The sequence below is a fragment of the Myxine glutinosa genome, chromosome 1 (assembly GCF_964187855.1).
Source record: "Myxine glutinosa chromosome 1, kmMyxGlut1.1, whole genome shotgun sequence".
Taxonomy (NCBI): domain Eukaryota; kingdom Metazoa; phylum Chordata; class Myxini; order Myxiniformes; family Myxinidae; genus Myxine; species Myxine glutinosa.
Genome location: NC_136261.1, coordinates 335,686,363 through 335,701,900, shown reverse-complemented (window position 1 = coordinate 335,701,900; position 15,538 = coordinate 335,686,363). Strand labels below are relative to the sequence as shown.

Sequence of the window (15,538 nt, the reverse complement as noted above, 5' to 3'; positions counted from 1 at the left end):
CTCAGTGAATGCCAGCACAAGTGTTGTGTAACCCCAGGTTAGTAGCCCTCGGTAATTAACGCCCAAGCAGAAATTTTTGAAAAGTTGGTCAAAATATGCATTTTGAGGGTGATCTTGTCTAAATTGTAACAAAAATAAATAAACAAATAAAATAAATAGATTTTAAAAAGTGCTTCGACCAAAGTGGTTCAGTTTGCCAAGTTGAATATGATTATAGGCAACACCTGTTGTTCTGCTTGGACATTAACTTGCCTTTCACCAAGCCCAGATTTGCTTTGGCCAGGGTGGGGATTATACATTCATGCCTATCATTGCCAAATTATACTACTATTATTGTTGTTCATCCTATTAGTATTAATTAATATATGCTTTCTTCTAATTATTTAATTATATAATTATTTATTTTGTAATTAGAATACCATGCCATGACCTATTAAACTGCTCGATACACATTAACATGGAGCGCGTTCAGAAACATGAGAATTCTTCCGGATTCTTAAAGTTAATTAGCCTAATCAACTCAGGAGATCATTTCGGTGTTTCACATTCCACATCAGAAAGCTCCAGTACAAACAAAAACAGATGAACGAACGGAACGAGCAAACGGCATGCTCCCCCGGAAATTTTTGAAAAATTAACTGATACTGACTGTGACTGACTGACTGACTTCACACATGCAGATGGTTTTCCTGGAATCACCCTTGCTCCAGTGTAAGCGAGGACTGTCTATTTTGCCCCGGGGTTCTCCGTTTGTTGTACTGTGCCTTCTTATGATAAACTGTTATTCTGCAAGAACACGCTTGATGTGGTGGCTGGTTATTGCAAATTTAGCACACAAGAAAACATTTTGGCACAACTTTAACAATACATCCACAGGGAAGGTTAAATTGGTAATGTTCTCAAAAAAAAGGGATGGAATTAACAACCCTAACTACCCCCCTCGAGCACCTCTCCAGCAGGGATCAGCATCACACACAGTGCCACGTGTGCAAGGGAAATTTGGAAATTGCAATAAACAAAAAATTTAAAATATTAGCATTTACAACACCAGTCCCTGTGCCTGCCAGTTTTCTCATCCCCACAGTGAAACAAGAGTTCAGAGCCTGACAGATTTACTTAATGTGGTCGTGGTGCAGCACAAGCATGATGGGCCAAATTGTCTCCTCCTGCATCAACGTTCTTTGTTAAGATTTATTTGTCACAAACATCACCACGACCAAGACATGATCAGGTTGTGTGGAGCAAAATCACGTCTACTTCATGTGAAGATGGTACTTCAGTATTTTCCATGAAGTTCATAGGAGGGAACGGCGATGGGAAAATCCAATCATGGACGCATTTTCCATATTTACAAACTTAGACAGACGTTCTCCTGCCTGTTGGACATCTGATCACAGCAACGCGCTTCAAGCGTTTGTAACCGGCTAACTTCTAAAATACCTCAAACTACAATGGTAGTAATTCACATAATCATGGTCATGATACGTTAGCATTGCACCCCATCAGGATCCAGATAATATAGGTTAAAAAACGAATCAGCATATCGGAATAGCACCTCAATTCCCCATAATCGCAGCATGTTATTGTAACATGCGGAAAATACGGAAACCTCCATATGGGTCGTTACAAAAATACGGACTCTAAGCTATATAGAAGGAGTTTCACCCATTAAAATGGAAGAGGAAAACTAAAGAATCCAAAAATCATCTCCTTCAATATGATGGTAAAAAAAAAAAAAAAATTAAGCTGCAACTCATCACTTGGAGTCTTGGAGCCCAAGCAAAAATTATGACATCACCAAAACATTTCTTTCCATGCACCAGGTAAGACCACTCTTTCGGTTCTGAAAGATTGTCGGCTGCGTCTATTAGGCCAAACAAAAAAATATTCATGTTTAGCGTCCCCACCCGCGTCCTTTTTTTTTTTTTTTTTAAACATCGTTCGACTGATCGCGAGCAATCACTTTTCTCACTCTCTCGATTTGATAGTCTCCATCATAATTGTTTCATGGCCGCTCACAAAATAATCCCGTCTGTGATACACGTACATACACTATACAGGTCCGGCAGCAATATGCGGCTGGTTGTTGTGGACTAGCAAAACGTGTGAGCGTGCTATAGAATGTTAGGCGTTAGCGCTAGCGCCAGCGTGCTGTAGTTTATTTGCAAAGTAGAGTACATGTAGCTTTACCATGTTAGGAAGAAGATATGGTTGAGAAATAATGAAATATAATGTAAAATGCATTTAGATACATTATTGTATTGTAATAATAAAATAGGTAAGATATTGTTTGCAAATCTCATCTTGAATTTTTCTGTATACCTGTATAAAGACACAAAATAAAACAAAGTGCAGTATGCAAATATATGAAATGGTCTTTTACTAGTCTTTTATTAATATGTTACTCAGTACATGTTGTATTTTGTCAACACAGATCGTCAAGACCCAAACATTCTACATGTATTTCAAATCTAAAGAAACAAAAAAGCAGGCGACCATCTTGGGAAAAATGAGCCTGGCGGCCATTTTGGGGAAAAAAAAAAAGGTGCCTCCTCCTTTTTTTCAAAAAGGCAGGACGCCAAACATGTTTTTTTTTTTTTTTGGCCTTAAGATCTCTGTCTGCAAAGGAAAAGAAACATGCACCTCTAGTTACTTGGAGGACTATGAGCAACTTGAGTGAAGTCCATGGTGCGCAAATTCCCAGGCTTAATTGAAAGATGGCAAAATGTCCCCCGAGGATTGAGCCCATACCAAATTTTGAGTTAACAATATCATTTCCCCTTTTTTCCCCTGTAACCACAGGTCCCCACCCACTGATGCATGAACCGAGGCTCAAATCGAAATGCTCGCTGGTAACATTTTAAAGCATCCCCAATGTTGATTGGATATACAAAGTTTCATATAAAAAATATTAATGGAGACCATTCAAACCAATTTGAAGCCCAAGCCAAGCAAGTATTCATTTGTGAAAACAAAATACCCAACCAATTGTTTTACTCTTTCATTTCATAGATATACACCGTTTATGTCTTGCAGTGTCAGCTTTAAATGTCTCACACACCTGAAACATGGCAAGAGATGAACAGAAAGGTTTTTGTGCCGCTTTTCAAAGCGATTGTACATCCGGATGTAATGAAGGTAGTCACGTCAGATGGCAACGGTCCTCTGCATCTTCGTAACCACACCTGTCGAGAGGGGGGAAAGCCCATTATCAAAGCCAAAACACACAACACTAACAATGATCAGCGAATAAGCTGCTATCAGAACACAAATTATCATCACACTTCTAAGCGCGAAGTGCTGTGAAGACCATCGTGAAGAAGCATCATTTGCAGCAGCCGTGAAAGCGTGAAAGATTAAGGTGAAGAAGATTTGCAATTCAACTTCACCGCAGAATCACGGGATTAAAACCAGACTTGCCTACTAGAATGAGGTCTCTGATGGGCACGTTGCCCATAAAGGGACATTTCTTGTCAATGTACATTTCTTCAAAAGCCTGTAAAACAGTGAACTTTAAAGAAATGCAGAAAAACATGCCAAAAAAGTCTCAAAATCACCATAAAGCCTCAGGGATAGAACGAGGAAGTTTTTATTATTACCCTAGCCAGAGGAGGGGGTATAGGAGAGGGGAGAAGGTATGGGTCCGTTTGTTTGCCCGCACAGAATAAATATGATTTTCTCTGCAGCCATTGGGCCGATTGACAGGAAAATTTCACAATACCTCCACCTGCAGAATTTTTAAGTGAGAATTATGACCTCGTAGGTCACGTGGTATGGGCATCATCTTGGAAAAACCGAAAAAATTTGCACCTCTATACCTCTGAAAGCGTTGAACAGAAAAAATTCAGACATGGCTCATTGTAAAGAACTCTTCATGGGGAATAACATGCGTTAATAAAGATGTCATAGGTTCCTCGATTATAACGTCATAATTCGACAAGCACAAAACGTCATCCAATCAAGATGAAATTTCTTGAGCACCATCTATGGATATATTGGAGGAGGGGAAAAAAAATGACGTTATCGGTCACGTGGTTCAGCCGCCAAGTTTGTTTTCACACAAAAGGCTTTAAAATCACTAAAGACACGTCCTGGCAAGTGTTTGCAATCTGATTGCTCGTTTTAATTTGTCGAACGCACCTCCCTCGGAGTTTTGAATCCCAAGCCAATGTTACGATAAGATCGCCGGAGTTTTTAATTCCCTGAACCAACTAAGAGAGCACTCTTTCAGTTCTGAAAGATTGTCGGCTGCTACTGTTAAGACCTCTCTTAGTGAGTTGGCTAACGAAAAAAAACCCTTCACAATGTTATACAAACGTGAAACTTGGCGGTTATGTTCTTATATAGATACCTTTTCCCATCGATTAGCCAACTCGAAAATTCAACATGACGTCTATTTTCTTTTTCAAAATGGCCACCGAAATGCCATAAGCTTTTTTATATTGCATGCGTGAGAAGTGTTATGATTTATGGGAGCAAGACATGGGTAATGAACGTAGAGCAGCAACGAAGGCTGGAAAGGGTGGAATTGCGAATGGTTCGGTGGATGTGTGGAGTATCGTTGAGAGAGAGGAAGACAAATGATGAATTGCGAAAGATGATGGGAATAGAGCCTGTGATTGATGCTGTGAAGAGGAACAGGTTGAGATGGTTTGGTCATGTGTTGAGGAAGGATGAAAGTGACTGGTTGAGAAGAGTGATGGAAATGAATGTAGAAGGAAGTAGAGGACGGGGAATACCGAGAAAGACTTGGCTAAAGATGGTGGAAGAAGAAATGCGGGCAAGGGGGTTAACAAGGAGAGATGCAGAAAATAGGGCAAAATGGAGAAGATAGTCATGGGGACCGCAAGGCTAACCCCTGCTCTAGCAGGGAAAATGGCCTTAAAATGCATGTTCTTGTTGTTGGTGTTGTTAGGACGCATGAGTACCAATACAAAAACTCTTAGAACTACATATTATTTAAAAGAGGCCGTTAAAATTTTCAGTTTATCTTCATTAGGGGCCGAGTTATATATATTACAAAATTGATTGAATGGGTATCACTGCTACCCTTGAACATCAGCCCAATGCAAATCAGCGGTGATGGGGCTCAACATTGTTTTCTGAGCTGGGCACAACTTTGTAAATGAAGTAAAAATTACAGGCATCTAGAATTCAATATAAACCACAACTTCCTTTGCAAAGCCCCATCCATTTTTTAAACTCAAATAAGTGATTTACTTGTATGATTGTGATTCTTTGGCAAGTGAGCTGGTTGGATGTTGGTGAAGGATTCAGGATTCACTTTCTTCACCTTCATCTCTCCCACCGAATGGTTCACACTCCTCACCAGTATTTGCAATGGATGGATGTTGGAAGATTGAAATATTGCTGTCATGGAACGAGGTATTTGCTGTTGTTGCAGTGGGATCGTGGTCAATGTTGCCCATCGCTGATGTTGTGAACAACCCCTTTCTCAAGAGTGATGGGCAGACGACCGCATCTTCTTCATATCTGGTTAGCGCTGCATCTCCAAGCTGTGCTGAGATTTCGAGAACTCTCTCATATGAAATGCAGATTCCGTTTTCATGGAGGATATCTATGAGTTTTCTTTTCCTCGTTTTTGCAAACACCAACAGGCCAACGTACACAGCAAAAGGAGTCTCATGATCCTTTGAGTATCTGTGATGTTGTCCCCCATCCATGTACTTCCCAAAGCAGTTGTACTGTAAGAGCTGTGCTATAGCTATATCTGATTTGGATGCATCATTTGTAAGCTGTGACTTGATGTCTGACCCATGTTCGATATTGCAGACAAACTGAAGTAGTGAGGGTGGAATGGCGTCCTCAACATTTCCGGCATGAAATCTACTTTCAAATTTTGAGTTGTGAGCGACCATCTCACGGCGTACAATTCCAGCAGCTTTAGCCAGGTGGAGGGCTTCACCGTATTTATTTGCCTGCACAAGAACAGAGCCAAGGTCATCTTTGAAGATCAGCAGTAGATCCTGTCCTTCATGGCGTGCTTCTAACTGGGGCACATGGGACAGTAACTGCTCCTTCAACCTAGTGGAATTAACATTTGGAGATTCTACACCCAATTGTTCAAGTCGCTGCTGGTAGAGGGTTAACAAGTCTGCAAGCTTAAATACGACAGGCTCTGTACGTTCACTGCTTGCCCTCGTCTCAGTGATGTAGGTGACCAATTCAGAAAAAGCAGCTGGATATACTTCATTCCCAGTGACAAGGTCAGAATTTTTCTCATACTCCTGGGTATTCAGATGGGCCCTCTCCCGGTTGTACAATGCTGTCAGACAGGTTGGGTGGTATTTCATCTCTTGTGCCAAGACATCTTCAGCACCGAGTTTCACAATAAGTTTTCCATCTCTCATAATCTTGGCACAGTCGTTTATTCTGTCATTTACCTGCATCGTCGTAGCTTTTAAGGCAGATCCCGGAACTTCTTTATCACACAGAAAACATTCAGATGACGTTGGATGTGGAGCTGTTTTTTGCCTCTTTCTTTGGGTCTCTTCGATGTCGAAAGCAGATTTCATTCTCTTTATAGCCCTTTGTAACTTCGAGTTGCTAAACAAAAGTCTACAGCTTTGATGATATTTTGCATTGTTCCTTCTCAAGGTAACATCAATGCCCCCACCTTCGTCTAGTCTGACTGGATCCAACATGATCGGTAGAGCGTTTATTGAATGGAACTGAGGTATGTTTGTTGCAATGTTGCTGTAGCCATCTGCTTCTCTTTTGGTGGGGTTTGTAACAGGCGACTTCAGGTCCTCCTTCTTATCTTGTTGACAAAGACAGCATTTGGTCCAGTCAGTCTGCCTTCCAGAGCTGCTGGGCATATCCATTTTTGAACCACGACCTGGAAAAAAAAGAAAAAAAGAAGATCAATAAAATCAATGCAAAAAACAAATACATTGTATGTAAAATGGGAAGTTGAATTTTTAAATTTATCTCAAATAGGGAGGTATGCATGTTAGAAAAATTGGGCATGGACCCCTCTTTCCCCCCTCAATTTTGCAATATATATACAAAATAGATTGGGGTGGTTCTTCGCTACATAAGCCAAAAAAAAAATATTGAATTGTTTTACTCCTAACCTTTAATTTTTTGGTATTGAGGTAAAAGTTCTGCATGTGAAATATTTTTGAATACAGCAAGTTTTATGGGTTGCACAACGACTCATGGTTGCCAGCCACTTAGTTTGTGACCGATAAGCGGCGATTTCCTGCTATCGGGAAACCTCTTGCGATGTTCTGTCACAACTTGACAGAACATCGCAAGTTTTTGCTGTTCATCCCTTGTCAGGAGACGATTGCACTCTTCAATGAGAGCAACTGCACACACCAGAGTACAGCTCTGTACTGCATTCAATTAACTTAAAAACAACTTCAAAACGTGCAGTACATAGCAAGGTCATAAGTCAACTGTAATGGTCAAAATCACAAGTGTAGCAGTGGGGAATAAATAATCAACTCCAAACATTTATGCGAGCCAAATATGTGAAATTACAAACTCCGTGTGCAACCCCTAAATTTAGCCAAAATGGCTTAGAATTTCACCACAAGGGATTTTTCAAACAATTTTTTTTTTTAAGTGTTAGGAGCATTATTTTTCTAACTTTCATTTCGAAGAACCATATATATATATATATATATCTCAGCCTCTAATCAAGATAAAGTAAAAATTTTAACTTCCTCTTGCAGATATGTATTTCTGTATTCCTACTCCTACGTCCTAAATTTAATATTAAAAGGTTTACGGCACACTTTAGCAATTTTGGCAGATATTTTGGGGAAAAAAAAGAAAAAAAAAAAAAAAAAAGGCCGCCATGTTGAATTTTTTCCCAGTTGGCTAATAGACTGGATTTAAAGAGCATTTATCAAAGAGCAAAATCATAATGCTAAATTTCATGCTTGTATCACAATGTGAACGATTCAACCTAACAATGAGCGTTAGCCACATAGCTATCTGTCTACAGAGGAAAGGGTCCAACGAATTACCCACATGCAAGTGAATTTACCCAAATGAAAGCACAATGTACCCAAATGTAAGTCGTACTACGTAAAGGAAGGTTATTTTATGCAGTAAAACGTTACTGTGTGCTTCTTGACGTTCAAGAAAACGAATGCAAACAGAATTTTACAAATTTTACCGGCCCGATCGGTGGCAGCCATTTTAGGCCAGGGGGACATAACTCGGTGTACATCTGCAGGATTAATGAATCCGTGCTGAAGCGACCAAGGTGGCGGTAAGTTTACCCACATAGGTTGATCCTAGACATTAATGAAGTATAAATATTTGATCAAAGTTAGACCCTACTTTCTTATTGAATCCGTGCATATTTGTATCAGACATATTTGTATCAGAATGATGTGGAATATTTACCCAAATGAAAATCAAAAAAATTGACGATTTACCCAAATGAACGGCAACCAGCCAAGATTTACCCAAATGAAGATTATCTCACACGGAACTAGTCACACAAAGTGAAGTAAATATAAATATTTTATAAAAGTAACACGCTACTTTCTTATTATTTGTATCAGAATGATGTGGAATATTTACCCAAATGAAAATTCTCAAAAAAATGACGATTTACCCAAATTTACCTAACCCAAACCCTAACCCTAACAACAACTATAATCTGGTGCAGAAAAAAAAATGCACAATGCCCGATGGGCCATACACATTGCCCATTGCCCACCTATGGGCCAACCTTCCTTTACATAGTACGACTTACATTTGATTTGGGTACATTGTGCTTTCATTTGGGTAAATTCACTTACATTTGGGTAATTTGTCGGTCCGCCACATCGGAGTCATCACGGGCATAAAGCCAGTGCGAATACCTATCACCTAAAGATGGTGTCAATTACTTACGTCCGGTAACTATAAAGGGTCTCGTGCACAAATTGTTTTGTTTCAGCAAAATAAAAAATATCTACAAATGATGTAGAATGGAGACCATATCTGAGGCTATAAGCATGACTGGTGTAAAATAAATAAATTCTAAGTCTTTTTTTTTTTTTTTAAACCACCAGAAATTTAACAAAACTCCAAACGTATCAAACTCATGGCGATTCAGAACAATCATGCACACAAAACCCACCGAGCTTGGGGTTGAAGCATCTTATACCCACTGGAGGGGGCAACATGGCCAAATGGGAAGGAAGACTTTGGTTGCCAGATCAGGGTGAAGTACATAGACAAAAGAATGAGACACAAAGTTTATAAATGTCACAAGGTCTTAAGTCAATTTATATGACGATTAGTTGAACGTCCCTCATGCGATTGACAACTATTAAAAAGTAGTAGGAAGACCACCACTACACTACTTTTGCATCTTCAGATGGCGAAGGATGCCGTAGCAGTTTCCTGGTCACAATCCTCGACAGGTCACCACTCCGACACATGGTACTCCAATGGCTCATTATTCACAGAAATCTGGTACTCAGTTTGCTGAACACAGAAGCATTACAAGCTGAGTCAACCCACCTGGTGTTAATTCAACGGCATGAACAGGGGCTTGAACTCAGGACCCTAAAGATCTAAAGCCAGCCATTTTAACCGTTAAGCCAACACCAGGCATTCAAAATAAGTAAATAGACAAGGGACATTCCATATTATAAGCTTATGTTGTAGAAAGTGTCGAACAATAGAAGGGACATTCAAAAAATCTCATGTGCGCATGCTGGACTACCCTTGTGTTCTTAGGAGGAACAATGTAATGATCTAGTGAAGTTCATATAAAGGTGTACAAATTTGATTCATTAATCTCGATTGGAATTATTAATCAAAACTCCAACAAACAGGTAAACTAATGTCTCGCAGGTCGGTCCAGCACACACATGTTCATGTTAACTAGGCCTCTCGAACCGAACAAGCAATAATGAGTCAAGGTTTGAGAGAATTCAGCGACGATTTGAGAGAATTCAGCGACGATTTGAGAGAATTCAGATCAACGACGATCGTTTATTCGATAAACATATGTACGTAATGCTAAACAATGTGCGAGATTATTTAAAAAACCAAAACCGAAACGTACCTGACCATCCATCAGCCATGTGGGCAGAATAAGGAGAAAAAGAAAGAACGAAACGGGGTTTCCCAATATAAGCGCAGGGCCAACCGGAAGCTCCATTTCCGAAGATATAATTTCTTTTACTCTGTGTCGAGTGATTTTTTTTTTTTTGATCTTCATTTTCTAAGCATTTATAAAACTGGACCGCATGGTCCGCATCCGTATTTTCAATAGGAGGACGCTTTGGATTACTTCAGGTTAGTGACGGCCGGCGGCCGGGGCCCTTTTATCGCGGTGAAACGATTTGAACGCCTCGCAATGGCGGTTTTGATGCTGTTCGTAATTACCTTACCCTGCGCACGCAAAGCGAAAAAACAGGGTTAGGCATTCGTCGAAGTGTGTACCTGTGGCGTGTGCGTCTGCATTTTAAAAATTCATTCTCTCGGCAAATGTTGGTCCAATTGACACGAAATGTTACCATAGGAGCGCCTTCGCCTGTACAATTTTGCATTCATGATACTAGTAGTACCGACTGCAAAGCCGCAATGAGCCGGCGAAGCCAAAGCCTCTTGCCGCTATTTTACCCATCACTACGGCATCAGTAGGTTAGGTAGGTACATCAGTAGGTTAGGTAGGTACATCAGTAGGTTAGGTAGGTACATCAGTAGGTTAGGTAGGTACATCAGTAGGTTAGGTAGGTACATCAGTAGGTTAGGTAGGTACATCAGTAGGTTAGGTAGGTACATCAGTAGGTACCGTACCTAGTTCAAAATGACACCATTTGCATTCTGGATGAGATTAAGATTGATAAAATTTCCTTCTTGATTAATTTGGTGAATTCCGTCTCAACTTCGGATATTTCCGGCCGTGAAAAACTATCCCCTTCGGCCGCGAGATTTCTAAAAAAAAAAATTCTTCGTCAATTTTTGAATATTTGATGCCGTTTTCAGCCCCCGAAACGCGGTAAAAAAATCTTTTTTGAAATATTTTTTCAAATGCTCGAATTTCATTGGTTCCGGTGTTTGGTGACGATTTTCGTTGTAGATAACCAGGGCCCGTGCCCGCCCAGGGAACGAGGTTGGTCTTAAAGTATTTTAATTACAAATAGGTGCATAAGATTGTGAATCAAAAAAAGACAGGTGACACAAACTCCTATTGAACTTTTTCGCAATTTTTATGCATACTTCCATACTTCCATACTTATGCATACTTTTATGCATACATAATTTTTATGCAATTTTTATGCATATTTTTATGCATATTTTCGCAATTTTTATGCATACTTTTTATGCATGATAGCGGCCTCCATGGAGCGATTTGGCTTTTGAAATATTTTTTCAAATGCTCGAATCTCATTGGTTCTGGTGATTGGTGACGATTTTCATTGAAGATAACCAGGGCCCGTGTGGGCCCGGGGAACGAGGTTGGTCTTAAAGTATTGTTACGGTTTTTAGAACCTTCACTTTGTAAATTTAGTAGTAAATTCCCTTATAAATAACTCCTGTGTACATTTCCCCTTAATTGGCTGTTAATTAAAGATTGCACCTTAGTCCACGAGCAACACATAGCGAACCATAGGACCTCTCTGTAGTTATTTCATTATTATGTGTTTCAGGTAAGGCTGTGTTCCCAATAGTATAACCCTACGTTTCATCAATCAAATAAGATAGGCCCCCTTCAATTTTCCTCAATCATCTCCCGCTCTCCTCAAAGTGCAAGTGCCGGTAACAGTTGGGCTGTTTTCATGGGCATCACACCACCTCTGCTAACCCAGCAGCATTCGCTGCCTGGCGCCAAACTCCATTACGCACGAGGCCAAGAAGGGGGGAGGAGCTGCCAGAGCCCGGGCGTGGCACCACCTCGTCATTAAAGGTGGAGTCAGGGAGCCTTTAACAACCAACCAGGGCTCGGTGGGCATGGCTTGAAAGGGCGTGGCAAGAAACGTCTGGGGTGTTCGAGAGGGTTCCAAGGGCGTGGAAAAGAAACGTCTGGGGAGTTCGAGAGGGTTCCAAGGGCGTGGAAAAGAAACGTCTGGAGAGTTCGAGAGGGTTCCAAGGCGTGGTAATAAAACCCTTGGCGCGAGGCCCCCAAGAGAGACGCGTGAGAAGGTTCAAGAGAGGCAGATGAGTGAGGAAGCACGACCGGAGAAGTTGAGAGAGGGTCGTCCATTCATTTGCTTGGCACGAACATCCTGCGGCGAGTGAGAGTCGGCACGCTCGTGGGCGATACCAACCAGCACTGATGACCGGGTTTTTCGCCATGGAACCGGAGCGTGGACGCTCAAGCGGGACCTTGACGTCGTGCCGCGATCCCCGGACCTCCCTGCCGCCAGCTCTGTGGACTGACTGCCCTTCTCATCCCTCCAGCCATTCCTGCCTGCAATTCCCTATTCGTGTGAGTCTGTCTGTATTGTCCTGTGGGTATAAGTAAGCCTGTTTACGAGTTGCACTGTGTCTTCTTCTTCTGTAAATTACTTTCATTCCCGTCTTCTTTGGTTTTTGTTTTTGTGTAAATAATTAATAAACTAGCCGAAACCCGTGGAACATCCACGGAAGGGAGGATGTGGTGTATGGATAGAGTGTACCATTATGGATGGCATAGGCGATAGATGGTAAATCCATTAGTGCCGTGGGCATCGGGTCACTGGGTGCGGCGTAAAAGGGATAACAAAGTCGAGTCCTTACGCTATTATTATATAGATACTCCCCGTCGATGTGCTTCTGTGGTAATCGCGAATATGAGTCACATACACGGTCACAGTGCCTGATGCCACTGTGACCGTGTTTTGATTAATAAATCTACGAGTCACAAAACACGAACCGAACTCACCTCAAGCAGTAAAAAGGTGCAAATCGCTCCTAGAAACCACCTCATCTGTTCAGACCTCAACACACCTCGATAAGTAACGGCAGCGCTCATGGGATCTTCTTCTTCCGTTAAGCTCCAATTTTTTCTCTTTAAGTTAAGTCCAATCAGTCCTCTCTGCTCGAAGTGCTCAGGCCATGCCTTCCCGCTCTCATACTTTTATTTCCGTTCGGTGTAGAAAGAGATTGACATATCGTTCGTCTGTTTTCAGCTCGTTATCTTTAAGCTTCCTTACGTCTCGCCACCTGCTACACCTCTCTGAGTTACGAGGATTTATGCAACGCACCCCGAGTATCGCAACGTCACTCCATTTAACTTTATTAAAATGACGATAAAGACGTTTCCTTATATATCCTAATTTAAAATGTTCAAGGGAATAAAAAGACCATTTGGTTCACACCACCCATGTTCACACCACTCGACTGTCCAATCAGCGGATGGCTTGCATCACCTTCGCCCAGCAGACGCCAATACGATGGCGTCGTAAGATGGCGTCGTATCGGCAGTCAATCGGATGCTTTTGGGCCCCAAAGTCGAGTAATTCAGATTTTTCGAGTGTGGCTGTACGTGATAAACAAAGAGCGCGGTTCGTAGATCGTAAATCCATTCGTGCCATGGGCATCGGGTCACTGGGTGCGGCGTAAAAGGGATAACAAAGTCAAGTCCTTACGGTATTATTATGTAGATACCTGTTCCTCCTTACTCTTTGGTTTTCATTCTCGTCCGATCGTCTTCGTGTTTTCCCTATTGAATACCTGTGGCGCGATTTCGGCCAACGCTTTATAATCGGGTTTAGTCAATTGCTAACGGCTCGGATTCCGGATTGCTGAACCGCTCGGCAAACTCCACATTGTCCGGGATTCGAGCGGTACTTGTCTCCCTGTTTTGCAGAGGGATTGATAAAGGTATTCGGGATAATACCTGGACCAATAACCCTGATCAATCCCACCCCGCAAAAGAGCGTTACAAGTACCAGGACCGGTCGGACGGCCAGCTTAACAGGACAAGGGGATTATCCCCCCCTTGCTAACGGGAGTGCTGTCCCCCGATTCCGTAACAGTATTTTAATTACAAATTAGAGGTGCATAAGATTGTGAATCAAAAAAAGACAGGTGAAACAAACTCTTCTTGAACTTTTTGGCAATTTTTATGCATACTTCCGCATCCACAAGATGGCGGCCTTCATGGAGCGATTTGGTTTTTGAAATATTTTTTCAAATGCTCAAATCTCATTGGTTCCGGTGTTTGGTGACGATTTTCGTTGAAGATAACCAGGGCCCGCCCGGGGAACGAGGTTGGTCTTAAAGTATTGTTACGGTTTTTAGAACCTTCACTAGTAAATTTTAGTAAATGTTTCCCTTATAAATGTTCCCCTGTAAATATCCCCATCAATTGGCTTGTTAAATATCGCACCCTAGTTAGTCCATGTACAACACGTAGCGAACCATAGGACCTCTCCGTAGTTATTTCATTATTATATGTTTCAGTTAAGGATCTGTTCCCAATCGTTGAATCTGCGTTGCATTAATCAAATAAGATAGGCCCCATTCCGTCCATTTTGCTCTCTCCAAATGGTGACACTTCGCTTGCCAGCGCGTTCACTGCCGTTGGATTGGGCTGTTTTTGTTGGCACCACGCCGCCATAAGCCATGCGGTCAAGCGGAGGAAGAAGGGGGCGGAGCCACAAGAACAGGGTGTGGCACGTCGACGCATCATCAGAGGTGGAGTCAGCGAGCCTTTGCCGGCCAACCAGCGCTGTGGTGTGCCAACCGGTAGGCGTGTCATCAAAGCCGGCGGCTTGATTCCTACACGGGCAATAAAAGCGGCTGTGAGGGACTGCTAGAGAAGAGACGAGTGAGAAGGTACAGAGGAGAAGAGAAGGAGCTGGACTGCGCTACGAACTGGCATCTCCCCCATCTTGTTGAAGAGAGAGAGCGTTGGCACGAGCCATTTATTACATACGGAGCATCCCAGTCCCACCGCTATATGCAACGTCCACTCGCGGTCAACGATACGCGCTCGCTGCCTGCCAGGGTTTTCCCGCCACGACGCGAGTCGACTCCTAGAGCCGGACCTCGACGGCTACCGTCTGCCTGGGCCTTCTCATTCCTTCCAGTCATTCCTGCCTGCTATTCCCCTTTCGTGTAAGTCTGTGTGTTTGTCCTGGGCATTGATAATTAAGACTGTTTTAAGGTTTGCCCTGTGTTGTATCTGCTTTTTCCTACTTGTAAATGCCCTTCTTTCGTTTCCTCTTTTAGTATAGAAATAAACCCGTGTTCTTCCTTTACCCTTTTTGGTTCTTTGGCTTCCTCTCATCCGGTCGCTTTAGTCTTTTCCCCATTGGTACCTGTGGCACGATTTGGCCAACGCTCAGAATCGGGTTAGTCGATAGCTAACGGCTCGAATCGCGGATTGCTAAACCGCTCAGCAAATACCATCTTGTCCGTGGTTCGAGCGGTACTTGTCTCCCTGCTTTGCGGAGGGATTGGTAAAGGTATTCGGGAGAATACCTTGACCAATAACCCTGACCAATTTCACCCCGCAAAGGAGCGTTATAAGTACCAGGACTAGAGACGGCCAGCTTAACAGGCCAAGGGGATTAACCCACTCTTGCTAAGGGGAGTGCCGTCTCTGAGATCCGTAACAGTATTT

The 15,538-nt window shown here is 42.2% G+C and overlaps 2 protein-coding genes across 7 annotated transcripts in view; one reads left to right on the top strand and one right to left on the bottom strand.

The window, feature by feature from the left end:
- Positions 1 to 15,538, bottom strand: part of LOC137412347 (uncharacterized) — a 48,076-nt gene that overhangs the window by 1,018 nt on the left and 31,520 nt on the right. For 2 of the 5 annotated variants that reach the window (XM_078769792.1, XM_078769793.1), the window contains exons 2-4: positions 5,221 to 6,859; positions 3,421 to 3,496; positions 3,062 to 3,185 (exon numbers count right to left, since the gene is read on the bottom strand). In XM_078769792.1, the coding sequence (XP_078625918.1) occupies positions 5,274 to 6,859 (1,586 nt within the window). In that variant the 3' untranslated portion in view covers positions 3,062 to 3,185; positions 3,421 to 3,496; positions 5,221 to 5,273. Of the gene's footprint in view, positions 1 to 3,061; positions 3,186 to 3,420; positions 3,497 to 5,220; positions 6,860 to 9,109; positions 9,920 to 10,045; positions 10,117 to 15,538 lie in introns of those variants that run through there. The other 3 variants (XM_078769795.1, XM_078769796.1, XM_068097620.2) reach the window with 3 other exon arrangements.
- Positions 10,110 to 15,538, top strand: part of TYMP (thymidine phosphorylase) — a 92,112-nt gene continuing 86,683 nt past the window's right edge. The window contains exon 1 of one of the 2 annotated variants that reach the window (XM_068097668.2): positions 10,110 to 10,278. In XM_068097668.2, the coding sequence (XP_067953769.2) occupies positions 10,230 to 10,278 (49 nt within the window). In that variant the 5' untranslated portion in view covers positions 10,110 to 10,229. The remainder of the gene's footprint in view (positions 10,279 to 15,538) is intronic. The other variant, XM_068097644.2, reaches the window with a different exon arrangement.